The sequence below is a fragment of the Molothrus ater genome, chromosome 13 (assembly GCF_012460135.2).
Source record: "Molothrus ater isolate BHLD 08-10-18 breed brown headed cowbird chromosome 13, BPBGC_Mater_1.1, whole genome shotgun sequence".
NCBI classification, from domain to species: domain Eukaryota; kingdom Metazoa; phylum Chordata; class Aves; order Passeriformes; family Icteridae; genus Molothrus; species Molothrus ater.
In genome coordinates this window covers 8590248-8618245 of record NC_050490.2, presented here as the reverse complement: position 1 = coordinate 8618245, position 27998 = coordinate 8590248, and the positions used below count along the sequence as shown (strand labels likewise).

General features: G+C 42.0%; 1 protein-coding gene across 2 annotated transcripts; it reads left to right on the top strand.

The window, feature by feature from the left end:
• Positions 1-5: 5 nt before the first annotated feature.
• Positions 6-27998, top strand: MAPK6 (mitogen-activated protein kinase 6). 2 transcript variants are annotated; one of them, XM_054516220.1, is made up of 6 exons: positions 6-139; positions 19067-20273; positions 20909-21053; positions 24029-24193; positions 24827-25028; positions 25626-27998. In XM_054516220.1, exons 2-6 carry the CDS (start codon positions 19719-19721, stop codon positions 26722-26724), a joined length of 2166 nt encoding a protein of 721 aa, XP_054372195.1. In that variant the 5' UTR covers positions 6-139; positions 19067-19718; the 3' UTR covers positions 26725-27998. The 2 variants fall into 2 exon arrangements, with proteins under 2 accessions (XP_054372195.1, XP_036245223.1); XM_036389330.2 differs by lacking the exon at positions 6-139 and adding an exon at positions 14153-14282.

Genomic DNA, 27998 nt, shown 5'->3' with positions numbered 1-27998 from the left:
CCTTCTCGCTTCTTCTGGAAGACTTTTTTAAAATTACTTTGTTAGTTCTGGTGTGCTATCATTACAATAATTGCTTGTTCTGTTCTTTCTGCTTAAATATTAATGATACTGAGGAATTCAAAAGATAGCTGCAGTAATGGTAAGTTAAATGTCTGTGTGTATTCTCCCATGAGATCTGTTTGTTTAGAGAGAAAGAAGTGTAAAGGTGAATCTTTCTAACTAACACTTAGAAACATCTCTTTCTTTTTAAGAATTGCCAAAATAATAATATATTGTCTTTTATAGAAATAAAATAATTTCACATTAATCAGCTAGTGTCTCTAGATAATTCACAGGAATAGCCAACATTGTCCCTAGAAGTACTAACATTGTCCCTAGAAGCCCTAATGCATTGCATTCTCTGTAGATAAAGTATTTTAAGAAAGACTGCTAATAAAACCATGAGACAACTCTGTATAGAGTGCTGAAAATAAATGTTTGGCACTGAATAAAGAAGGAGAGGGAAAGATAAAACACCACCAGTTAGCTCAATACAATTGGAAATAGCAAGGTAAAGCATTCCTGGGCAGATTTGGAAATGTCAGTAAATGTCAAGTTTTGTGGATAAAGGTCCTCTCTGCTGAGCCCCTTTTGCATGGGTTTTGTGTTTGTGCATGTGTGTGTGTGGTTCACAGACCCACAGGTTTTCTCCTCCTTGAAAATGTGGCTCCTTGGGGTACTCTGATGTTGCAGAAGGGTTTGTTGGTTTCTGCACCACTGTTGTGGAGAATGTAATGCCAGCAGGAGTGTAGAAATCAGGTTTATTGAATTGGCTTGTATTTAGCATGGGATGGAACTCTTTGCTCTTGTTGCTTAGGAAAAAAAATCTGAACTTCACTTTAAAAGACTTAAAAATTAAATGTCCATATTTTCCTTTGAAGGTTTTCATTTTAAAATTTTGTTTTAGTAAATCATTGTTCTTAAAGGCAAACAAAATACTTTAAATTTTAATAAAATATTGTTTTATTCCTTTACTGGGGAAGGGGGGTGCTAAGAGCTCATAAATATAATGGGAAACCTAAATATCAATCCAAATTTATAAATTATGCCTTTCTTTTCCCACCCATGATGAAATCAGTAGAAACTTTTTTCCCCAATCAGCCTTACCAGTGACAAGAGAAAGGGAGGCAGGAGGGCTCTGCTGCCAGAGAACTCTTCCCATTCAAAACCAGTGTCTAAGCCTATGCCTGTTTAGGGGCTGGGGAGAAGAAAAAATGAAAAGAGAGTACTGCAAACTGTGTTTCTAAGGCAGTGACTGCTCTGATACAATCCTAAAAGTAGTGCTGTAACTTCTGAATACTTTTTCTACTGTTTTTTTTCTGAACAAGTACCTAGTGTGAACAAAGAGCCTCATCCTGACTGTTTAAAATTCCTACTGCAGTCAACAAAAGTAAAATCATGAATTGAGACATGCTCAGTACCACCTATATACATATATATTGCAGGGATTTTTTTCCCTTTGTGTCCTGTACCTCCAAAAGTTTGTTATAGTTAGAAAAACTTTTGTTCACTAAGTTTACCATCCCCATCAGGGATGCCTTAATTCTCACGCATGTTACTGTACTGCAAATTATTTGGCAAAAATGCTGCTTTTATAAAAAGCCTTGACAAACTTGTAGCATGTGCCCCAGATAAAATCTCCTTTCAAACAGTCCCCTGAGATGATTATCTGCAGTGATTGCAAATGAACCTTGTGGCAGGCTCATAACAAGTGTCCTCGTGGACGGAAGAGAAACCTGCTGTCAGAACTACAAATAATTTACGTAACCCAATTTAAAGCTCTAACAAAATGTTCCCTGTTAAGAGGATTGTTATACTTAACGTGTGAGATGAAAATGCTTTCTGAAGGTCAGGAATGCACAGAAGATAGATTAGATCTCTTGAAAACACAAAAAAATAGGTTTTTACCAGAAGTTTTTCTTCTGTCAGACTTTCAACTTGGCATTCTCAGAAACTTACATAAGTGCAGCTTTATTCCTGCAAACGCTGTGTTTGCTCTGCAGAGGGAGAGGAGCCTCAGAGCTTTGAGAAAGACACAGCTGAAGGCAGACTGGAGACTCAGGTTATTTTCTGTAAATTTCAGATAGATTCTCAGCTATATTTCACCAGCAGCAGCATAGATAAAAGCTTGGTTTAAAGAGCACAAGGGTGGGTTTGGGGAAGTATTTCCAGGACTCTGCCTGTAGGGATGCTGGAGGGCTCCAGGCAGTCTGTGCTGCTGCAGGTGAGCCAGTCCCTCCCGCAGCAGTGGCTGTCCCGCAGGTGACAGGGGGTGGCACTGGGTGGCCTCACCGATGTGCTGCAGCATTGACCCCTGCAGCAGGAGGGTGGCATGGGCTGGCTCCCCTCGAGGCGTCCTGCTCACACCTGCCTGCTGCTGAGTGACAGAGGCGGGGAACAGCCTCTGCTGGGGCTGGACATGGGGGCTCTGAGAGGCACATCCAACCCAGGCAAGGCAGCTGGGCAAGGAGTCCTGCTCTCCTGCTGTTCACTGCCTCTGGGACTTAATGGAAAACTGTCAAACAGAGCCACGAAACCTGAATTCAACACACTGGAAAACAGCTTTATGAGGTCTGTTTTTTCTTAACAGGATTTAGGGGGTGAGGAACGACTTGGAATGCTTTTCACATAGGATACAATGGGAAGAAAATGAAATTACAGCCTCTGTAACCATCAGAAAGCTGGGCTAATGTTGACATTCTCCTATCCCCTGCACAGAGTCACATGTAGTTTCTGTCCATCTCTCCACAGCCAAAACCTGAGATTACAGAGAAGCTGATGATGGAAATTCTTTAAACGCTCAGTCTCTCCTCTCCTGCATTCCCCTAAAGGTCTCCCTGTTACTGTGTGCCCTGCCTGCCCTGGTACTGGCTGTCCCACAGCCTGCAGCAGCTGCACTGAGCACTCTGGGGGCTGCACCAGCACACCAGGCAAGCAGCAGGCTCTGGCTGGGAAGAGAGGCTGTGTGGCCACGTTTTGGAGCAAAAGAATAGGAAAAATCTTTGTCCTGGAGAGTGGGGTGTTTTCTTACAGCCTCCTGCTTTGCACTGGTGAGGGTCTTTTCCCAAAATAGGTTTGTGAAGGGGAAGAGAAGCTTGAACCTCTGCATCCCAGCAGCAGGTGATCCTCAGTCCCTGTACACCTGTGGTGCTCCCCCAGCAGCCTGGCACCCACCCATGGGGAGGGCACTGACAGGGACATTTCTTCCTCAGAAGCACCTTCCTCGACAGCTAGAGGCTTTCCTGGGCAGCAGTGTGAGGAGAAGGCACCAGGAGAGGTGAGGGAGCCACGGGAGCTGGGCTCTCTGTGCTCCTTTGCTGGGGGACACTGTGTGAGCGCTGGCAGAGCAGTGTCACAATGTCACAGTGTCACTGCACAGGGCACGGGCAGCCTCCTCTCAGTGCCTCAGGCAAGGTTCCTTTGACACACCAGGACTTTGCTGACGGCTGATTCCTCAGATAGAAACATTTCTGTGCCAGGTAGATTTCCAAATCTGAACTTTGCTGTAATGTCTCACTTATTTTACAACAACCAGGGCAGAGGAGACCATTGAATTTTCCCTACTTCAAAACAAGCAAAGAAAAAAAAAGTTTTTAAAGGACTCTTGCCTTTTTCAGAAGAGGAGGGCACTCTTGAAATCCAGAATCAAAAATGCATGTTTTATCTTTCTTGGTGTTCATGAACTGGAGACCGTGGGTTTTGCAGCCTGAGAGATCTGCGAGCAGATTCATTCCCGTGCTGTGAGTCCTGGGTGTGCTCCAGCCCACACAACTCCTGAACAAAAATCTCCCTGCGACTGCATCCACAGGCTTCTACAGGCTATGTTGGGATTGGGCACCTGAATTGAATTTAAGTGGACTGTTCCTCCCATGTGTTGCTTGTAGTGGTTCCTGTTGGCTCCAGCAGCTACCTGACTCATGTGGAAGAAACAAGGACCAAATAGGTAGGGAACTTTTCAGAAATAGGTTGGGAGAGAAAGCTCGTAAAAATGAGATTTTAATTGGACAGGAGAAAAGAAAATAGAAACCAGGAAATAGGAAGGGTCTTGGAGAAATGAGATGGGCTCAGAGAGGGAGTGGAGAGACTGGCACAGAGAGTGTGCAAACTCAGGGTGTACAAGCTCAGCTACTTGAGGGCTTCTGGTGCTGGGCAAAATCAGAACTGCCTGGACAAAGCCTAGAATAACTTGTAAACTCAGAATTCAGAACTTTGGGGATCTCTACTTGGTGCCAGGACCAAAAGTGACCTGAAAAGTCGAACGGTGAAATAAAGTACAAAACTCTTGCAAATTTTAGTTCTAGTAATCTTAAATCTGCTATTAAGGGCTACATTGACCTTGTTCTTTTGTGACTCAGTTCAGAACAGAGGGAATGATAATATTCTGACATTCCTTCAAATTGTAGAAATTAATTTAATGGTGATTTGCAGAGCCCTTAAACCCTGGTGGTTCTGTGCTCAGACTGGGGCAATATGTGATGGACAGAAAATAGGGCAGTACACTGATTTTGGTTTTTGTCAGTATCCAGTTGCTGGTAATCAGGTGAACGCTGTCTTATGCAATGAATGAAGGAGAGCACTAAGCACTTGTGAGGAGAAGAGGGAATATCTGCTCCTGCAGTAAAGCTGTATCAGAGCAGATAGAGCTTGTTCTGATTACTGTGACTGTCATGCCACATGGAGCTGCCTTCCAAGGTCAGAGAAGTTTACTAGCTGTCATGAAGGCCCATATTCCCATGTTCTCCTGCAATCTGAAACATTTCAGCAATCAAAAAGACCAATCTTCTTGTTCCTCTGTGTGAAAAGGTTCAAAAGTTTCTATTACTGCCCTGCTGCTTCCCTTGATTTCAGCAGTCCCCGCAGGCTCTTTGTTGATGTTTCTTAGTTGACAGCATCCTGTTCAAGCCCTGCCTCTGACTCCCTGCTGCCTAGCAATGATTACACTGCTATTGTTTACTAACAAACCTCTTTGGACCTGGCATGATAAACACGGGGTACAGGGCAGTACTTTGATCACAAATTGTACACGCTGTCCTTGAAGCAATTTTACTACAAGCAAATGAGTTGCCTTAATAGGGATATTATCACAAACAGGGATATTATCACAAACCATAACAGTCTCACTTTACTCTGTACTTCGAGGAAGTATCTAGACAGTCCATGAAATTGTGGAAATACCAGCTTGGATAGTTGGTAAGGAGAAATTAAACAGCTGATATCTCAAAACCTTTGTTGGGCTGAGGGGAAATCACCACCTCGGTTTTGATGAATACTGTGCTGTTTTGTGAAGTCTTTGTAAAGCATCTCTGACAGACAGGCTTGGGAGTGTTAAGTCCTCCTTGGAGCTGCCCTTCGAGCAGGATGGCTTGGGCAATGGTAATAAGATTCCTACTCCAGCCCTGGCAGTATGGTTTAACTCTGAAGGCAAGGGTGAGTCTCTGTCTGTCTTGATTTCTGGGATATACCTTTTCCAACACAGAAATCAAGGATAGACAGGCTGTCCTGGAAAAGTTAACAGCAAGAAAAAGGGGAGGGGTTTCTAAGCTGCAGTCTTACCCCTCTGGGCCATCAGTTCAAGACACAGGAAGAGTTTGCTCAATCTTGTCTGGTGGCTGAGCTGGTTCTTGATTGCTTTGGGTGGCCAGGTAAGAACTGCCCCAGTGCAGCCTGGCCTTGTCACTCCCACGAGTGAGAGGCTGTGTGCACCTGACCTCTGTGGCCATGGGGGCCAGGGGCCACAGGAAGGTCTGTCGGCTGGGGACACCAGGTGTGACACACAGGAACCCTGCAGCAGCTCTTGCTGTCACCCAGGGCCGTGCATGGAGCACATGTGAGCACCATTATCGTGCTGGAGCTGATTGCTGCTGAGTTGCAGCAATCATGAGAACCCAGTATTGCAATCAGAGCTGGTCCAAAGGTTGGAACTCATCTTCTTTGAGTCATCCTTATTGCTTTTTTTGGGAGTGTCCTGATTAAACAATAAGAAGAAATATGAGGTAATGGTTAGCAGCTTTTGGTGTTTACTAAAATAGGTTTATCAGGAATTGGTTTTATTTTAATTGAGGCTTAAATAGGTTTCTGGTGTTTCATAAAGCACAAAGAATGAGGGAGGAATATATTTTTCTTTTCAAAAAATACAAATTTTAGGGGCATGGGGTATCTCTTAAGTTTTTATTTAACAGTTTTTGACTGTTGAAATTTGCAGCTCAAAACTGTTTAAAGATATGCTGGAGATAAGAGAATGCTGATGCACTTATAAGCTGAAGATTTCGCTATCTCTTTATCTTTCTTAATTCCAGCTCACTTGCAGGGTAAATCTTGCTATTTATATAATGAAACAACCCATTGGTATAACCCTTCAATGAAATATTTACCTTTATGAGATAACTTTCTGGGTGGAGGACTGCTTCTTAGTGCTTCCTCAGCACTGGGGTGTCCAATAGAAGTATTTCCGACAAGAAAATTTGAAAGAAAATTCTCCTGACAAGGAGAATTTCCAACAAGAATCAAGGTCATGAAGGTCAGTTGCACCAGCTGGCACTGGAGCTCTCATTAAGTTCTGCAAAGGCTGAACAGCCTTGCCCACCTTCTCTCCTCTCCTGGACACACTGCATGTGTATGTGTCAGTATCCACTAACAAGTGGATTTGCTTTTCTGTCCTGCAGTGTGTACATAGACAGATGTATTTCATTTGTCTAGCCCTTAACTGAAAAAGTTTGGGATGACCCAGTTTCAGCAGTGTTGTACCTCTAAGAGAGGTAATAAATCTTACATTTCCAAAATAACAAAGATTCAGTCAGATTTTAGGTCTTTACTGGGGAAAAAAAATTTTGTTCTTCAAACTTACAAAGAGTAGATCATGGGTAAAATGAGTTAGTACAAAAAAATGTGTAATGTATTATTTATCCCTTTCCTAGGTAGGAGTGCTTCTAGGCTCTTCTGTCTGTCAGAAGAACAGATAACTCAAAAATCCTGGGTAGAAACCATCCACTCCTGAAAGTAGGATGCCTCTGAGCTACAGCTGTGAGAGGGATCAAACATGCCATTGTCTCTTGAAGTAAAAGCTCAGCAGAAGTGCCTGCTGATGCTGTCTCTGGGAGAGAAAGCACTGGGAGTGCTGTGGTGGTAAGAGCTGAGCTGTGTGCCTGGTGCTGATGCTCCTCCTGTGCCCAGGGCAGAAGGGAGGAGGCTGCTCCACACCTGCTTGGAGGCCCACACGGTGCTGAACTGTACTGCGGGAATGTAGAAGGCCTAAAGGCATCCCTCTCTGAGTGACTGACTGGAAACAACCTGCTGGGGAGGTACACTGTGTGTTTCTCACTAATTTAGTAGTTCTCCATGTGCAGCAGGTTGTCCAGTCATCCACAGTGCCCAAGTGTGGCTGAGAGGTGCTTCCTGCAGCTGGGAAAAGGAGCCAGCTTGGTACTGGAGGGGAAGGTTGGAGTCACTGTGTTCAGGTTACATCTGCTCAAAGTTTTGTCATAAACTTAAGAATGCTGAGAGTTTGCCCCTATTCCAAATAAAGCATTTATTGGGGGTTAAATTATTGTGCTTTATCTTCATGGGAGCTGATAGAAACAGAATGACACCAGGAGTTAATGTTCCATTCTGTATTACTACTGCAAAGAGTAACAAGGAGTTCTGCAGATGAGATGAATAGACACAGCTTAACCTCTAGGCATCTGTTATTGGAGTCCATTTAAAGCACTTTGAGTTGGAAGAGACTTTGCTGAAGCTAATGGGAAATGCCAGGGTAGGAAGATGATCCCAGTGTTTGGCACCAATCAGAGCCTGGAGTATTTCCAATGTGTGTGTTGGCATTTGTAACATGTAAGGAGAGTGTCTTTTCTCCCCAAGAGTAAAAGACAAAGCAAGTTTAGACAATTCTGGTCAGTTTTTCCTCTTCAAAGGAAAAATTAATTTTCTTGTTTCTCATTGTAGTGCAATTGCAAGCAAATACTTTTTGCTTGAGTTGTAATGAGAGGTCTTGTGTTTCATAAGCCTAATACCCTTTGTAGTAAATGATGCTTCTGTGCATTAATTCTTTCCTCCTGTGCAGTAGTCAGTGGTGCAAGTCCTTTCCTCAGCACTTCAAACAGTTGTCTTCTGTAGAGTGGTCTGAGATCTTGCATCATTTCCTGTCATCAATCCAAAGCTATTTATAACACGTCTGCTGATTCTGGCACATAAGCAAAACCCAGTTTTCATGAGAAAACAAATACTTTGGAAGTGTAATCCCTCCCAGCAAGTGTCTCAAAACTGCTGAGAAAACCTGAAACAACCTTGAAAATCTTAATGAAGTCTAAGACATAAATGGTGCTGGGGAATATGGGCAATTGAATAGTCTTTAGTGGAAATCTTTAGAAATAGATAGGGCAAGATGTGCTGAGAAAAAGTTACAGAATTTTAAGGGAGAGGAAGTGTTTCCAAAATATATTTGTTAGTGAAACGAAAACTTTGGGTTTTGCAGTCTGACAATACAACAAAAGTGATTCAAGGTAGCCTTTGCAATGCTGAGTATTCGCCCTATAATTTGATGGTAGATGTTCTATAAAAAGTCCCTACTTCTTGATATTTCTTAGATTTTCAATCTCTTTAGCTTCAGGAGACTTACTGGGGTAGGAGTCTGGCAGGGACAGTTGCAATCATTACTTGAAGCAGTGTGCTTCCAGTCAACCTGCTGCTTTTGATAAGTGCTATTTTGGGACTCCTGAAAAAGGGTGTTGGCCCCAGCCAAAACACACCTCGAGCAGCAGAGCTGCTATCGGCCTCCCGCAGGCCTGCCCTGGCCCTGCAGGCACCGCCTGGCCCTTTATCTTTGCCATCCAATGTGCTGCTTGCCGTGAAACAGCTGCATCCCTGAGCTGGGGATCGCTGGGGCACGCTGTGCCAGGAGCCAATGCAACCCCAGCATGGCCTCTGCCTGAGCAGCCACAAAGGCACAGCTTCTTAAAGTGCCTCCCAAGGCAGTTTGTTTCATCCTCTTTTCACAATACCCATGTATTTGTGTTGAGCTTTGCCCCCTGTAAATGTATTTCAAGTGGATTCTGGTGTGGATGAAAATGTTAGTGAATGTTAGTCCAATTTTTTCTTCTCTCTAAATGACAAACTCTGCAGCACCAGCTGTATTTACAATCACACCAGAGGCTTTATCTCTGTAATGCAATAGGAATCAAAATGCTACGTGTAGGAAAGCTTACAGTGCTATAAGAATGAACAAGAGCAGTTCTGCATAGCAATATATATATTTCTGCAATTAAATGCAATAGTTCTACAAAAACACAGAATTGTTCTATATAAATCCATCATCAGGCATTCATATCTTGCCCAAGAGCTGAAATTTTCCAGTAGAGATCCAAAATCCAATGTATTTTTTGCTGAGAGCACCCAGTGCTGTTTCCAGGGAGTCTCTCTACCTTGGCATACTCAAGGTATTACAGATAGTTAAATAATATCTGCTGCCTTTCAACTTTAGCAGCACTTCAGCTAATGCAATAACCAGCACAGAGGCCTCAAACAATCATGTTCTGTGCCACTTCAGTTGGCAGATGTGCTCTCCTAACAACTTCACTTGAGGTTTTGGAGGTGAGGATGAGAATGGTGCCTTGCTGAAGGTCTGAATGGGGAAGAACCATCGCACACTGAATTTTCTTGCACCTGAAGTGCTGGGACAAAAGCATTCAGCGCTTCTTGTTTTCATCTTACGCTTTGCTTTGTCCTCCTGTAGAATATTTTTCATCTGTAGATTCACCCACTGACTGGATCTACAGCCTGACTCCAGCACACCCCAATATCCCATGCTGGGAAGTTAGAAGGAGCTTGGGTCACTTGGAGCACCCAAGTATGAAAATGTTGGTACCTGTCATCCTTTAAAAAAATTAAACTAACAGACATACAGCCCTAACTGCTTACCTCAGTAAATTTTTCTGCATGTTTGCTATTCTGTGCAAGCTCTCTCTGAGCAAGATAAACTAATGAGGAAATGATGAAAGGCTGGGAGAGCTCCAGCCTTACACACAGAGGGCTAATGCTTCAAGTGATGACCCAGCTACAAAGCAACTTTTCTAAGCTTTCCTCTTCTCTCTTTATTGACATGGCTTTGCCAACTCCTGCTTTAGGCAGCTGCTCTGCCCTGTGCTGAGTGTTGTTTAAAACATAGAAAAAGGAGGCAATGGAATTGCCTGACTTAATAAAAGTGTGTGATTTTAAGCAGGGGGCCTGCTCTACCAAAGTGTCCTAGATCACTGATGATCTACCAAGGGGGAAGAATTACTTGTTCTGTTTTAAGTGTTTAATGACTTTTTGTCCTACAGAATTTCCAAAGTATGTCAAATAACCCATTTATTTCTAGCCTCAAAGTTGAACATCTTCTGTGACTTCCTTCTTCCACCTCCATTTGCCCTTTGTACTTTGCTGCCTCTGGTTGGAATTGGCCTCTGTTAAGGGTCTGTTCTTTTCCAGTCTGTCTGTTGTTTCATACAGGAATGCAGATCTTGGGGTATGTTTTTTCCTTTATTCCAAGTCTTTGTCATAGTTTTCTTTGCTGATCAGAATGTAGATGGTACAAATCTTGTTCTGGCAAAGTCAGGTCTATCCAGGTGAGCCCAAATGAGGTGATAGTGTGTTGTCTGTGCCCAGGGAGCTCTGCCTACCACCAAGTAAACTTTAACTAAAAAGGAATCTTGACACAAACATTGTTAAAAGTTTCTAAGATGGCAACTTCTGTGTGGTTATCTGACAATAATGCTGATTGGAATTATATTTTAAGATTTATTAATCTAGAGAGTGAGTGCTTGTTAGAAAAATCCATTCATGTTAAAAAAGAACAAATAAAAAAAATCCTGTGTCCATTATGGCAAGGTAGTGTCTGACACTTGCAGGAAATGAAGGTGCCCAGGAAATGAAGCCACCTGAGCTATTGGGTTGCCAGTGAAACTCAGATTTATCTGGGCTGTTTGTGCTGAACATCAGCACTATGAAGCTAAGCTGGAAGAGCAATTGATTTGTAAAGGTTTTGCTTAACACCTGCAGAGAAATTGGCTGATGGGAAGAGACTGCAGTTAAAGGAAACTCAAATAATTAAAAACTCTTGGGATCTGTGCCAAGACAACTAAGTTGTATTTTAGGGCTCAGAGCACAGTAAGAAGGAATAAGCCAAGGAGGCCAGAGAAACTGAGTGTTTCTTGAACATCTCCTCATCCCCTTTTAATAAGTAGATTTTGTCCTTTAAACTCATCCCTATTCACATTCAAAATTCATCTTAAACTTTGGTAAGAAATATGGCCAGTCCTTAAAAATATATCCTAGGACACATCTCCCTTCTTCTGGGAGAACGTGTAAGTCAAGCAGTGAAACTGAGACAAAAGCCTGGAGCTGCCAAGTTACCTTGGGCAACCTTTTCAAACCGTCTCCAAATCTTTCTTCCCTTGCCAATCATAATGGGTGTGGACACTTAAAAATATTTCGTTCCCTTTTATGCCACAAGTAACAATTCACACACAGGACTGAAATATTACACTGGAATTTACTGTTTGATCTTTTTGAACTTGGATATAATAAATGAATCATTGCTGCAGTTCTAATTATTTTTTAATTGCTGGTCTTTACGACCTTTGAAATCCAGTTCTCTTCTTGTTCTGCATTTCACTGACAGTTAATATCTGCCATTGTTTTAGAATGAATTGATATCATCTAGAATATAATCTACATGCTATGAAATCGCATTCTTGTGGGAAATGTGCAAAAAACTTGTTGCAGTAATTTATAGCCTAATCAATAGGATATTAAAAATCTGAAAACAGATTAGCAATTTGCTGGATTAGACAGTTATAAATTGCCATGAGACACACAATTTTGAGCAACTCTCATGTGTATTGTAATTCTAAAAATAGTGGGGCTGAAGAAAAGTAACATTCCTGCACCATGCTCTTCCTTTTGCAAGATTTTCCTCTAGATTGAAGGATCTCATTCACTTAATCCTACCACAAACTACATTCCTGGAATGAGAGAAAAGATATTGGAGGGGAAAAAAAAGAATGCAGTTCATGACTTATGAATTAAGGACCCAGAAAGTGGTGGCACTTCTGGGCTATGGGAGATGAATAGTGAGTGTGTGCTACCCAAGTGAGGAAGCTTGCTGCTTACTGCAAACCTCCTCTGTGCTTGTTAAACTACTTTTGAACAGTCTGGGCTGCTGCAGAGCAAACTCCATGGATGTGCAACTTCTCTACCTGACTGAATTGACACTGAAGATATTGGCAAACAGTCCCAATGGACACAGATTATGGGCCCTCCAGGTGCTGTTTCAAGGATGTAATATAAAATTTTTCTTACTTCAGCACTCTAGAATCTGAGGATCTGCTTGCTCTTTTGATTCTCATAATGAAAATACTTTGTATGGATGGAGGGGTTCTTTAATTAACTAAATAGCTCTGGATTTAGACATACAACCACTGCTGCTCCTGCCTTTTTTTTAAGCCCCAAATCTCTTCCTTTAATTCAAGTAAAAACTCCTCTGTGGCTTGGCTCTGTTGCTGTCCTAACATCACCTCTTCCAAATGCGCACTCCTGCAGATTTTTCTTTATGGAGTGTATTTAAATACAGGCCTTCTGGAGCAGCAGTGCAGCAATCTTCCAGCTCTGTTTTGCTGGGTGGGCAGAAGAACTGCAGCTTTGTTTCTGACTTTTCAGTGCTGTTGGCAGCATGGTGAGCTGCGTATCAATTAGCAAGCATTGGAATATAAAGTGTCAGTTTGGTTACTGACTGCTGTATGTGTGCTGTGAGCACAGTGCTGCACTGCCAAATGCCCAGGTCACCTCTCCTGGCAGTGGGGTCAATATCAGAGCTAGCAGTGCATCTGACTAATTGAAACAGAGGATGTTTGCTGAATAATTGAGAGAGTTTAAAAGTTACTTTAAAAACTTTAGAAAAGCTGAGTGGGGAGATCCTTGGATGTTGATGTATGACTTGTTTATTTAAAAAAATAAAGTTACATGATCTAAAAGTGCAAGGGTCAATTGGATGCTTCTGTCCAAATGGCAGCAGAGCAATAGAGCCCTATTGCATAAAACTTCTGTCCTAGTACTAGCTATAAATAACCTGCATTTAACCTGCAAAAATGAATATTGATTATCACTTTTTGAGCCATCCTGCACCGGAAAGGCATATGAGGGACTGCAAAAGGAAAACTGCACCCTTCCTGGACACTCGTACCGAAACTGGGTTAGTAGAAGCAGAAGGCTCTTCTGATACCGAGAGGCTTGGTGTCCTCACTCTTCTCTCTCTTACTAAGAGTGCTGTTTACGAGTCTCACGGGGGAAAATGTAAAGTTTTCATTATTTTTCTTTATTTTGCTGTATTACTTGTGGTTTTGGGGAAAAGCAGACTCGTAGTGCCGCTGTTAAGGGAGATGCTATAGCGAGACAGAAATCCTTTCTGGTATCTAGAGCTGATAGCAATGGCAAAAATTTGTAAATGCTCGTGGGGAGAAGACCCAGATCGGCCATGGCATTAAGAGTGCAGAACATCTGAGCCGAAGCGGCACCTTCGGGAGAGGAACTGCCTCCGCCGCGCCCGCCTGTTGCCTCCAACTGCTTTGTTTCTCTGCCGTGAGGGACGTTTAGTGCCGGGCCAGTTGAACGGGGCGCACCCGGGCGCTTCCCCGCCCGTCGCTGCTGGAGCTCCGCACACCGACAGCCCCGAGGACAGCGCTCCTTCGGCGGGGCCCCGCTGGGCCCCCGGTCCCGCTACTCTGGCTGCCGCAGGGGCCACCGGGGCGGGCAGAGCTCCCTTCGGTGCACAGCGCTCCACCTGCCGCCTTTGCGGGCTGCGTGTGACCCAGCCGTGCTTCGAGACAGCTGAACCCCTCGGGCCAGCGGGGCACGGCGGCCTCGGGCCGACAGGCGAGGCGGTGAGGTGAGCGAGCGCATGTCGCGCGGCCGCCCCGCCGGGCACAGGGCCGGCTGCACGGCTGAGCGCAGCCCGCACCGACACCCGGGCGCTGCTCCGCTCCCGTCCCTGTCTCTGTCCCTGTCCCGCCCCCGTTCCCGAGGGCCGCCCGGGGCCGCCCCTGGCGGGCGGAGCCGCCGCCGCGCCGCCCCTCCCTGCCCTCCGCGCCGGGTTACATGGCGGCGGCTGCGGCAGCGGCAACTGCGGCGAGGCGGGCGGGCGCCGGGCGAGGGCCGGTGGCGGGGCCGCGGGGCTCGGCCGTGTGAGCAGCGCACCCCCGATGAGCCTGGGAAGGCCCGTGAGTGCGAGGGGCGGGGGGCGCGGGGGGTCTCGGCCGCCGCACGCGCGGGCCCGGCCTCGCCGCACAAAGGCGCTTTGTTCCCTCCGTCCCGCCCGGCGGCGGCAGCGGCGCCCCCGGCCCGCTCCGTTCCCTCCGCCCGGCCCGGGCCGGCCCCTCCGCACTGCGGCGGCCGCGGGGCCGAGCGGGGCGAGCGGGCGCTGACCGGGCGGGCGGGGGCGGGGGGCGCTGCCGGCGGTGCGGCGCCGGGCCCGGGGCCGCCTGTGCCGGGGGCGGCGGGCGCGGCCTGAAGGGCGTTTGAAGGTAGGGCTGCTCGGCGGGGGCCGGGGCCGGGCTGGCCCCGCGGCACGGCGGGAGCGGGTCCCTCGGCCCGGGCGGCCGGAGCAGCGGCGCGGGCGGGCTCGGCCCGGCGGCGGCGGGAGGAAGGATGTCCTTTGCCGGGGGCCCGGCCTCCGCCGGCCGCGGAAGTTTTGCTGCTGCGTTCGGCGCGGTTCTGCGAGCCGTACCAGATAGGGCACAGGTACCGCTCGCTCCTCCTGCCCGCAGGCGCCGGGATCCTTTTGTGGGAAAAGTGACTTAATGCTCTTAATAAGTAGCTTGAAACATCCGACGGAAATGGCTTGAAGAGAGACTACCCGAGTTTTGGGATGTGGAGAACAGGTACCCCTGCCTAGGCAGGCAGGATGCTCTCGCTTGGCGTCTGTAGGATGTGTCTCTTTTTTTGGCTAATTCAGTGCCGTTTGGGATCTGCCTGACAATGGCTGTTAATTGTGTTGTGGGAAAAGAAACGGCGGTCGCAGTTTTGTCGTATGGCCGGTGCTGTTGCCAGCAAGCTTTTTACATAAATGTGTGTGTGTGTGTATATAAAAACAACATCGTCACAGCATTATGTGTTAATAAACCAGTTACAAATTCCGGAAAGCGGTGGCTTAAAATAGAGGTGCATTTTGGTTTGGCAATTGCGTTCAAAAAATTGTGTGCTCTAAAGCTAAAATGGGAACTTTCATTTCAGCTCTTTGCTCAGTCTCGGTGCTTGCTTGTCTGGTTGTTATCTCGAATCCACTCTTGACTGGTTACCTGTTCAGTGGAACAGCAGATGGTAGCAGGTCTGCAGAGGTGCAGAAGGCTGTGGTTAGCTGATGGTGGGCTTCTTCTGGGGACTTTTCATTATTATTATCTAAAGGGAGAGCCAAACCATTTTTAAACACGATACAAAAAAGTACACTGGGCTCTTGTGTGTTTTTACAGATCCTTCAGAAGATTTATAAACTAATAGTAACATTTGCTTACTGCCAGCACTGAGTTCCCTAAACAGTGTGGGGAGCAAGTAGGAGGCTTTAGAAAGCAGCAGTTTCGTGAGTTGGACGATGACTCACTCTGCCTACTGACTGCAACGTGGCTGATCTAAAAAAAAAGTTCTGTGCCCCGTATTTTTTAGTCAAAGGGATAGTACTTAGCAGATTGTATAATATATCATTAGTCATTCTCGGTCTTTCTCCTGTGAGTAATAATTTGATCATTATATGGTCAGCATAATCAAATTAACTGGTATCTTTCAGTCTTATTTGTATTTCTGACAAAGTAAACATCTCATACCTGACTATTTCAGTGTACATCCTGTTTCCTGAAAACTGTGATAAATCCACGTGCGGGAGCTGAGCGTGGTTTGAAGGGGCTGCTTGCGCAATGCCTGAAGCCAGTCAAGTGTGGTGATCATCACTGGGGGTGATTTCAAAGCCCTTCTGTGGGTCACTTCTGTTACTCTCTCCCAGGAACTGACCCATTTTAAAACCATAGTTATAAACCACTTAAGAAACTGATATCTTTGTATTTCACTCTTTAAACTTTGTGTGAAGAAGGAGTGAAAGTACCACTTCTAAAAATCCTGGACGTCGTGGCAAGGTGGCAGCCTAGATGAAAATGTCAGTGCCTGCGTCAATAGCCTGTTGAATAGCACAAATTGGGATTATAAACCCCCCCTTTTTTTTATACAGTAGTCCATTATATGTTTAAAGTGGTTAGAACATGGGATTAAGTAATTTGTTCACAGATAGGAAGCTTGGAGCAGGATCAGGTCAAATGAAGGCTGCACCGGCTTGCTTGCTTATGTTGTTAGCATTTGTTTTCTTAGCTAAATCAGTCTGGTTGTGCAGGCTCTCTGAAAACATTGTAATTAGTGGACACCTGGTGGAAGGATAAGTGTAAACTGGTGATTAAAAATGCATCATTTCAGAGATACAGAGGGAAAATTGCAGGGCTCCTACTTCAGGAGTTGGCCATAGTTTCCTTTCTCCCTGAAGCAGTCCTATCGTTGCTGCATTCACTCATGGCAGTAGGGGGTAAGATCTGAGTTATGGTAAAGAGATGGTAGATCTTTTTCTTTGCTGCTGATGGGCATAGTTTTGAATCTGTTCCTGGGCTGTTTAATGGAACTAGCTAAAAGAGAGTTTCCAGATGTGTCACGCAGCTGGTGCAAACAGTTTCGGTATTGCTGCATGTTGAAGACATCAGCAGTGTGAAACAATAAGCCTAATTATGCAGCAGAATACAACTGGTTGTAGATGGTCCCAAGGATGTAAAATACACCTTAATGCAGGGTAATTGAACAGAGGCCTTGGTCCTCAAGTTAATGTGATATTTGAAGTATTGGTACAAATTTTAATTTCTGTAACAAGTGGTGGGATGTTGGAGTGAAAGGTGAATGGGGTGATGTGAACTGTTGTACTGGCAGCAGCTCAGGATAAGTGAACCTGAAAGTAGTACATGTGAGTGAGAAAATGCTTTCAAGTTCAAAAATGTTAAAAATCAAGAGGCTAGACATCTGGGTTTTACAATTGTGAAGAGTTGGATAGTCACTGATGCTGTCTTCTTTAGGGTAAGTTTTACTATTGTTCTTTAAATAAATTCATAGGTATTTTAAAAGGGGTCCTCACTCTAGTGTCTTAGTATTGCTAAAAATTAAAGATAGTTTGGGGAAAAGTAGTAGTGTTTGTGTGGAGACTATAATATTGTGTTTGTACTGAGACTAATAACTTTTGTAAAGCACTCTTTAAGATTAGGACTCTTGCCAAAGCACAAAGAAAGGAGTCTTAAGGCAATCTTAAGTTCTGTGTGCTGAGTAGAGAAAGCTCTGAAGATCACCCTTGTGGCAGGGTATACCACATCAGCAGAGGGCAGCTCAATGCTTTTCAGTTCAGAAATACTTCATTTGGTGATCTCTATTGAAAAAGACAAACTGAGCAGCAGATAGCATGTGTTTCCTTCTCACCTGTGTTTGTCATGTTCTGCCCACATACCTGGGGGCAGGTGGTCTGTGCCAGGAGGGAGCAAGGCCAGGCACTGGGGCTGTGTCTTGATGGCAGTCAGGTTTGAGCCAAAGGAAGGTTAATATTTAAATGTGTTGAAAGTCTTGTTTCTCATTGCCAGTGTGCCTTTCTTTCTTTTTGTTTTTTTTTTTCTTTATACAATTCTGATTGCTTTAGTGAATTGAGGCCATTATTTAAAATATGTTAATAACCTGTCAGCTGCTCTTGCTGGTGTTAGGAGCAAGGAGACTTGTTTTGCTTCCTCCCAGTTGTCCCACTGAAAGGCTAGCACTGTTTTAAAGGAAAACATTCATATAATTAATTCTGAAGTGTTGGGATTGTGTGGTGACCTTTACATTTAGGGAAGAACTGAAATGTGTTAATCTGAGATTGAACAGGAGACACTTAGTGGTTTGATGTGACCTCTACGTGCTGGGGAAGAACATTCAAGTGACTTGTAGTGGAATTGCCCAAAGCTTACCACACTGTGTAACATACACCTCTGACTCTTCCCGTTGTGGCATTTCTGAGCTTTTAGAAGAAGTGAAGATGTTGTACAAAAATGCACCATGTGGTCTTTATGACTACATTCTGCTGTTGCTGACGGGAACTTATTGAGAAAATTGCCAGTTTGGTTTTTCATAATAGTAGGTGAATTCATTACACTATTAAAAAATAAATGATGTCTGAAAGAGCCGATATGTTAGGGGAAATGGTTGTGGAACATATCAGTGACTCTGTAAAATGTACTTGCTGCTAGTTTTTCTCTGTAATCTAGGTTGGATAAGTATAGAAATAATTGATAAAGCAATAATATTTGTCTGATATGTAGGAATTACCCCTGTGATTCCTGTAACAATGAGTCTATAGAGGCAAAGTTATTATTCGAGATATTGGTAAAATTTATCCAAGATCACAAGGATTAAAGCTTTATAAGTGGCATTGGATGTGTGTTGTATATTCAGTCAATACTGCGAGTGTACAAGCCACCATTTCTGTGTGACCAGTACCTTGTTACCTCTTATTATGAAACTATTATGAAATAGTTAAACCTGATTTTGTCTTCAAATAAAAGTTTAGTGAAAAGAATTATTTCAAAATTTGCTGACAGATGCTATGGATACTGTTGCTTCTGGCTTGTCTCTTAACAGCTCTTAACAAAGCAAGTTTGCTTTGTTAGTCTCTATATTAAGACTAGGGAGGATTTCTTGTTTTGTACCATAAATTCAATAGATGACATCAAAAATGTTCACGATATATGTTCTAGAAATGGTGGTTGGTCATTATTGCTTTCCTCCACAAGTGTGAAAGGTACATATAATTTCTAATTGGTTTAGCTTTTTTGATGATTGATTTTTTTTTTTTTTTTTTGTAATTGGACAGAAATAAGTTATATATTTAGGATAACTCAGTGAGTTGGGGGAGGAGGAAGACTTTTGTATGTGCTGGGCCACTGATGTATTTTTCTCTGCTTTTCAGGTTGCCACGGAGTAAAATGGATGGTAGCTTTGATTGTGATTGTGGTGAGCTGGAGCCACCTGATCATTAACAGAAGGCATCTTTTGTAAATCAAGAGCTGCCAGTTTCCCATTTAACTAGACTGTAAACAAAGAAGAGAAAAAGGAGGAAGAAGGAAAAAAAATAGTGCTTACCAGCACCATAGAATGACGCTGCTCAGGACCAGTCCAACACTGAATGTATCTGCACTGTGAGGAGGAGGATGTTAATAGAAGCCTATTATGTGCATATTTATTCACATTTTTGTTAAATGTTAACCAGATTAGCACAGTAGAGCTGAGTGCATAGTATGTCATTTCATTCCGTTTGAGTTTCTTGTGAGTATTTTCTTTAATGTCTGCAGAAATGCTGCACCTTTCTTGAACTATGAATGCTGCAATCTTTCGATCTTATGCTCGGTTTGAGTTCTAGAGCTTACAGGCTCTAAATTCAAGGGGACACAACAGGCCTGGCTGGCTCATAATGAAATGAGAGTGTCAAGAAACCATCTTGCAGTCAAAGCCAAGTGTTTCTTCTCCCTTTCTCTAAGACCTTTCCTTCAGATACCAGTGGAAGTGTCTCCGTGTGTTTACAGAAGCTTAGTAGTTTGAGGAAAAAAGTAAAGAATTTTAAAATGGCAGAAAAATTTGAAAGTCTCATGAACATTCATGGTTTTGATCTGGGCTCTCGGTATATGGACTTAAAACCACTGGGCTGTGGTGGAAATGGCTTAGTTTTTTCTGCTGTCGATAATGACTGTGACAAAAGAGTGGCTGTCAAGAAAATTGTCCTTACAGATCCCCAGAGTGTTAAACATGCTCTACGTGAGATCAAAATTATTAGAAGACTTGACCACGACAACATTGTCAAAGTATTTGAAATTCTTGGTCCCAGTGGAAGCCAGTTAACAGATGATGTGGGCTCCCTGACAGAATTGAACTGTGTTTACATTGTCCAGGAATACATGGAGACAGATCTGGCTAATTTGCTAGAGCAAGGCCCTTTACTGGAAGATCATGCCAGACTTTTCATGTACCAGCTGCTACGTGGGCTCAAGTATATTCACTCTGCAAATGTTCTGCATAGAGATCTCAAACCAGCTAATCTTTTCATTAATACTGAAGACTTGGTGCTGAAGATTGGTGACTTTGGTCTTGCACGAATCATGGATCCTCATTATTCCCACAAGGTATGCAGAGAGTGGGAATATCTAAGAGATGCTTTGACAACTGTTCCTTCTTAAAATAGCGTCTTTCTCCCTTTTGCACAGGTAGATAGGCTGTGGAAGGCCTCCTTAGCATGGTGATAGAACTACTATAGTTCAGATAGAACCACTGCAAGCATAAAAGTTTTTGGTTTTTTTTACTAAATGGGTTCAGAAAAGCAAAGGTTTTAACAGTGAAGACAGAACCTGAGATTAAGAGCAACATTTAGTTATATTTAATCATAGAAGCCCGAGGTAAGATTATTAGTAGGGCATTCGTAGTGCAACTGTGGCTACTTTGGGGGATTGGTTTAGACATACTGTCCTCCTGGTCTAGGTGTTTCACAAGAGAGTCCAGTATCATCTCTGCATTTTTTTGGCATCTGGGAATGAGAAAGTTTTGCTGCAGCACCTCATTTCACTAATAAATAGTGTCATATTTGTATATGGTTGCTGTTCACTCATAAAGATACTTGTAAAGGCAGAAGGTTTAGTAGAATGCACACAATATAATCCCTGGGACTCTGAGACTAAAAAAATCTTGTTAGTAGTGCATTAAAAAATAAATTAAAAACATAAGTCTTCAAAATCTAATAAAATTTTTTAATTAATTTCATTAGGGCCATCTTTCTGAAGGATTGGTTACTAAATGGTACAGATCGCCCCGGCTTTTGCTTTCTCCTAACAACTACACTAAAGCCATTGACATGTGGGCTGCAGGTTGCATCTTTGCTGAAATGCTGACTGGGAAAACCCTTTTTGCAGGTGGGTAGAATAAAATCTGTGTTATATTCATAGAAGGAGTGGCACTGCTTAATTATCTTCCCCAGGAAAGATTGATTATTGTGGCTAACATCAGTAGTCACTGACTATCAGGATATGCTATATTATTGTGCACTTATATAAACTATAAATTGATGTATCTGTAAAGCAGAAGACATTTCAATTTTGTTAATTGTATTGGTGTGCATTTAGATAAAAATCACAATTTATTGTAGAAGTCATACATGGTAAATATGTCTGTAATTGTGTTAAGCTAAATTTATTGATTGCTTAAGAAGTGTTCTGATACATGTGTGAATTGGTGCATCCAGGGAGTATTTGAAGATTATGAATAACCTGAGTATGCATAAAGTTTATTTTTTTTAATATAGTCAACCTAATCACTTCTTGCTTCTCTATATTTTAAATTATTAAGCCTCAGGGGCATACATTTAAAGGTGTAAAATTTAGTGCAATACAGCAAGGAAATGGGCAACTTTCAACTGTTTCAGGTATGATAGGAAGCAATGCTTTGGTTTCATTGGGTGTATTTATATTAGAGCTTTGTTTAGGATCAGGTGGAAATTTTTGGAGCCAATCTCTTGATGGCCATCCTGTACCATGTTGCTGACCTAGCTCAGAGCACAAACTAGAGCATTTTAGTGAAACTGTTATTTGCATTATAGGAGATCACCACCTGCTGACAAGCACTCAGTCCATGAGAGCAGAGGAGCAAACTGCAGAAATGCCTCTGAAATGCTTATTTTTGTGCACCCTAGGGCCTCAGCAGCAGCTGTCTCATTCAGGTTCACTCTTGGATTTGCTCCTGTTGGTCTGAATTACAGGAGTAATACAGATAAAACCTCTGAGAGCTAAGCTTGCATTTCAGAGTTCACATTCCTTTAGACACAAGGACTGTGGACTGAAAGCACACCTCTGCAGTCATTCTTAGCTTTGCATGAAAAGGCAATAGAATTGAGAGCTTCTTCCCATTAAGAACTGTCAATTGAAAGCGTTATTCAGTATAAATCAGTGATTAATACATGCAGAAGCTTTTCTTAACATGCAGTGAGTTTTTCACTCTTTGAGTTACTAACTACTGGAGTAATGTCCCCAGAGTATTAAATGCTTGACTGATACAAGATTTATTAGGTTGCCATTGGGAGAAAGTCTGCAGATTTCATCATTCAGCATAGACTGATCACAACTGCCAGCATTTTGGTTTTTTTTTTCTTTCAGTATCATTGGTATTTGTCACAATTTTTATTGGCCCAATTGCTGTGCAGAGAGTTAGAATTCTGTTTAAAAACTTGGTCTTAGTCACCAAAATCCTAAATTTGTAGGCTTGTTTATATGCCTTAATTGCATTGAGTAGATACTTAGAAAAATATTTTAGATATAGATGTGCCTCTCTGAAAATTTAGCACTGCCATGGTTTTCTAATCTAAAGAAAAATGGATTTCTTGACATCATGCATTGGAAAGGGAAGATGGTTGGAGATATGACAGTTATCCTGCCCTGAGACTCTGAATAAAGTTCTTCTGCAGAGTTGTTTGGAGGGTTTGATTTGGTTAATTGCAACTTCCTGTCTGCTTCTGAACCATCCCTTAGGAATCCTGCTGTTCAGAAAGCTGATGAGAATGGGAAGGAAGAATACAGATTAATATTGCAGAATACCTGGAACAAGTGAGGGAAAGGAAGTTGAGACAGTGGAATTCAGTAGCTTTTCCAAACAACTTCTCTACTTCTTTGTTCTAAATGAATAGTTTGCAATGGTTATTTCCCTGATAGTGGACAGAAAGCTGATTAATTTTTAGGATGGTACTCATTACACAGTAGAATCTGTTTTCCAGCAAATTACAAGCAATATAACATCTGATAGATCATATTAAGTAATTTGTTGTAGTCTGAAGTAGAATGAAACAGCCCTTTCAGTCCAGTAAAGACATTAACACAAAGCAGTACTGATTCATTTGGGGAGCTCTGTCAGATTTTCTGCAGTGACTTTGCCTCAGCTTTTCAAGTCACCTGGCAGATGTGTGATAGGATGTGCAGTGCAGACTGCTGTGCTGTGCAGAGAAGTTTGGAGATGGTAGAGTCTCTTGCTGGCCCCATTTATTTTTATATGTGTTGTCACATACATCAGTATTGTTTGTGATTGCCCAGAGCTGCTTGGTGAAGGAAGGAAACATTGGCATGCAAATAATCCTATATTATTTCATCTGCTAGTTGAGTCTCTAGGATCCTACATCCTCCTTGGAGCTGAGCAACGAGCTGAAGTTGGCAGGTTGTATTTCTGGGTACTCCAGTACTGAATATAGATGCTGTTCATTATTCAAAATTGACCTGCTGTATAGGCCCTTATTGTTCTTACCCCGGGAAGCTTCACATAGTGCTAAAGAGTACTGTAATTTCAATCATAAAAGAGTACTTTTTTCAAAAAGAGCATCACTCTATGTAACCAACAGGTGATTTTTGTCTTGCACTTGACAGTTAATGCAGGATTTCAGAGTAGAATATTAATACAAATGGTTGTGGCCTGCAAAATGTCATTCTGAGCTAAACTACTACGGTTTTTATTAGTGAGGGACAAACAATTCAAAGTGAGGTCAGATACTGTATTAATTAGGTGGATCAGTTGAAAGGGGAGGATAACAGTATTTGGTGTATAATAAAAAGGGTATTGCTGTAGAGTACCTCATCCATGGTGAAGACACCCTTACAAAAGCTTAATGTTAGGTCTCTTTATCTGTGAGTAGCAGCTCTGTAATTCTTCATATGGCACAGCATTTCTTGAGAGCTCTTCAGATTTATTATCATTTAAATTCAGAACTTCAGCCTTTCCTCTGTTGCAGGAGATTATAATCTTTTACTGGAAATAGCTGCTCAGAGTACAAAATTTTGACATGCCTTTCATATACAGGGATTAGAAATGTTTAAAGTTGAAATGGCAGCTTGTGTTTTCTTTTGGTGCTCAGGTGCACATGAACTTGAACAGATGCAGTTGATTCTAGAATCAATTCCTGTCGTACATGAGGAGGACCGTCAGGAGCTTCTCAATGTAATTCCAGTTTACATTAGAAACGATATGACTGAGCCACACAAACCTTTAACTCAGTTGCTTCCAGGCATCAGTCCTGAAGGTAAGTAATGAAAAAATCCTTGATTCAGTGTTTTGATGTTTCAAAAATCATCAAGAAGTGTGCAGCCTTGAGGTGCAGACGTGTGATTGTTAAAAGCAAGTTTCAGTTAGAGGAATCCATGTTGTCTGAAGAAGGATTGTCTTCTGCACTAATAAAAGAAATTTACTTCCATGATGGCTGCTTGGTTATCTTTAGAGTAGAATCGTCAATCTCTGCTGGACCTGTTTGCACTGGAATTGCTGTTTTGAGACACTGGCCTTTGAAATACAAGGGAACATTGGAATGGAGTCACTGTAGAAGGACTGTTTTTCAGATGTTTTTAAAAACAGTCTCCCAGCCAATCCAGCAGCAGCGTTTCCTGGTAGCCATTGGTGGATACTGATTGAGCTTGAAACTTTCTGTCTCTTGCTATTTTTTATGCTTTAAGTTAAATTATGGCTAATCTTAGATTTGACTTCTCTCTTTTTCTGATGGCTGCAGGTTGCATATTTGGCACTTAGTGTCAGGAGCTGGTACTTCACAGGCAGCTAGAAGCTTTGAAACAAAAGAGGGCTCTAGAGCAAAGCACTGCACCTTAATGTTAGGTTCTAAATGTCAGAAATTTCCTATTTAATGGTAGCTTATATTCTACAGCACTGGACTTTCTGGAGCAAATTTTGACATTTAGTCCCATGGATCGATTGACAGCAGAAGAAGCTTTGTCCCATCCTTACATGAGCATTTATTCCTTTCCAACGGATGAGCCTATTTCAAGTCATCCTTTTCACATTGAAGATGAGGTTGATGATATTCTGCTAATGGATGAAAGTCACAGCCATATTTATAATTGGGAAAGGTAAATTTATCACTTACTGTGGTAACATAACTGGATGGGTTTGTGCTTGAAGTGACATTGCTTCATGGGCTTGATTTCCTTTTCTGTGTTTCTTCCTCTTGAATTGACCTGAGAATAAAATTTTCTTATTTTCTTAAAGCATTTTCATTGGATTTATAATCCATTAGTGGTGACTTGGATATACTGATGGATTCCTGAGTTGCACTCAGGACTCTAGAATCTAAAGTTAATATTTCCATTATTTTTTTCTTCCCCAAAATACTTCTCTAAAAATAAACTTTGTTTAAGGAGAGTTTAACTATGATTGTCTTGTCTAATGCTTAATGCACATTGTAGTAAAGAGATTTCACAGTAGTCATCTTAATTCAATTAAACACACTTTAGAAAAAGTTCTGTACATGGAGTGAGCTGTTGTACATAATTCTGTTTCTTTTTGCTAGATTAAATTAAAAACCTGGAAGAGGTACCCAGTTGGATTAAGGAAGAGCTTTGTGTTGAATTGTCATTATTTTGTAAGGGAATTTCTAAACTTGACTGTCTGTTTTGGGAGCCAGAGGGCTGTTTTTAGCTGCTAACACTTAGGAAATTGTTTTACAGATACCATGAAAGTCAGTTTTCAGACCATGACTGGCCTATTCATAATAACTACGAAGCTGATGAAGTTCAGCGTGATCCAAGGGCTCTTTCTGACGTTACTGATGAAGAAGAAGTGCAAGTGGATCCTCGCAAATATTTGGATGGAGATCGTGAAAAGTACCTGGAGGATCCTGCCTTTGACACCCACTTCTCTACTGAGCCTTGCTGGCAGTATTCAGATCACCACGAAAACAAGTATTGTGATCTGGAATGTAGTCACACTTGTAATTACAAAATGAGGTCCTCTTCATACCTAGATAATTTAGTTTGGCGAGACAGTGAAGTTAACCATTACTATGAGCCCAAGCTTATTATAGATCTTTCAAACTGGAAGGAACAAAGCAAAGAAAAGTCTGACAAGAAAGGCAAGTCTAAATGTGAAAAGAATGGGTTGGTGAAAGCTCAGATAGCACTTGAGGAAGCATCACAGCAACTTGTTGAAAAAGAAAGGGAGAAGAATCAGGGGTTTGACTTTGATTCTTTTATAGCAGAAACCATCCAGCTTAGTTTACAACATGAGTCTACTGATGTTGATAAATTAAATGACTTGAATAGTTCAGTGTCTCAGATAGAGTTGAAAGGAATAATATCGAAGTCGGTGAGCAGAGAGAAGCAGGAGAAAGGAATGGCCAATTTGGCACAGTTAGAAGCTCTGTACCAAACTTCTTGGGACAGTCAGTTTGTCAGTGGTGGGGAGGGATGCTTCCTCATAGACCAGTTCTGTTGCGAAGTAAGGAAAGATGAACAAGTTGAAAAAGAAAATACTTACACCAGTTATTTGGACAAATTTTTTAGTAAGAAAGAAGATGCTGAAATGCTAGAACCTGAGCCAGTAGAAGAGGGGAAGCTTGGGGAGAAGGAAAGAGAAGAGAGCTTTCTCAGTAACAGTGGGGAACTCCTCTTCAACAAGCAGCTTGAGGCTATAGGTATTCCTCAGTTTCACAGCCCTGTTGGTTCGCCTCTCAAGTCCATCCAGGCCACGCTAACGCCTTCTGCTATGAAATCATCTCCCCAGATTCCCCACAAAACCTACAGCAGCATTCTGAAACATCTAAACTAAAACACTCAGCAGACATTTCTTTTATATTCATGAGATGTGTTTGTCTTTTTTTATTACTAGTGTAAGTAATTTTTTTACTTGAATCAGATGGTGTAATTTTGGTATGGATTTCGTTAGTTTTCTGTTTACCATTGTTTTTACAATCCAGAATTACTTTCTATACATGAGTTAGTTTTGTTTTTAAACTGGCATGTCGTTTGCACACAAAATTAAAGAATAGAGCAAAATAATGCAAAATGCAGGAGGTAACAAAAAAATGCACTAAACCAAGTAAAAAAAAAAACATTCTCTCAGTAAAACAGTGTCCATGTTTTGCAGAAAAAGAACCTTGCCTTGAAATTTACACAGTGAGACTGTACATAATTGCATGAGAATATCTATTTTTCCCGAAACATTTTTTTCATTCATGCGTATTTTAGAGTTTTTCATACTCTACACATTTCTTAGACACATGATACCAGCAGCAACTGAAATGAATGCAGAATTTGGTACGCATGTGTTATCTACCTCAAGGTAACAGCAGTATGTGGCAAAACATTAACCACCCATAGTGCTTCTCATTATGCACTTCTATTTAGCCAGCATTATTGTAGTAGCTATTCCTATTGAAAATCATTCAATATTTATAAATGTTCTGGTATGCATTCTTTATAGTGAAGTGTTAATATGCAGCACTTTTATTTATTTTAGCAAATAAGTATATTTCTGTAATTATAGAAAGTCAATTTTTGAGTTACTTTTCAGATAAAAGTTTTTGTTTAGCACTATGGTTATATTGCCTACATAGCTGGATATATATTAACATCGGCTTATTCTGAGGCTATCCAATACATTTTTATTTTTATTTTTTAGTTTTCATTTCAAGTAAAGCACTCACTGTGTATAGGAATTTGTAATTGGAGGTGCTTGATCTCTACAAAAGAAATTAGGAATTGCTTTATTATCAAATGCTCCTAGAAGTCTTAATTGTGTTCATTTTTTAAAAATTTTGTAATGTTAGTTGTGTGCATGGAAATAATTAAGGTACAACATTACTGTAGGTTAAAGTTCTATATGGTGAGACATTTTGTTTTTACTGTATGTTTTTACGAATGATTCCTGTCCCACTCCCAGCCCCCCTCCAAAGCAAGCATGAATAAAATTAGGTTAAATATAGCATGTAGCATCTCGGTCTTTTAAAAATTTGTTTTACCTTCTGATTTTTTGAAATACTGGATGTATCATTGGCTCCCCTGTTTAAAACTAAAAACAAATAAAAACATGGCCAGCAAAAA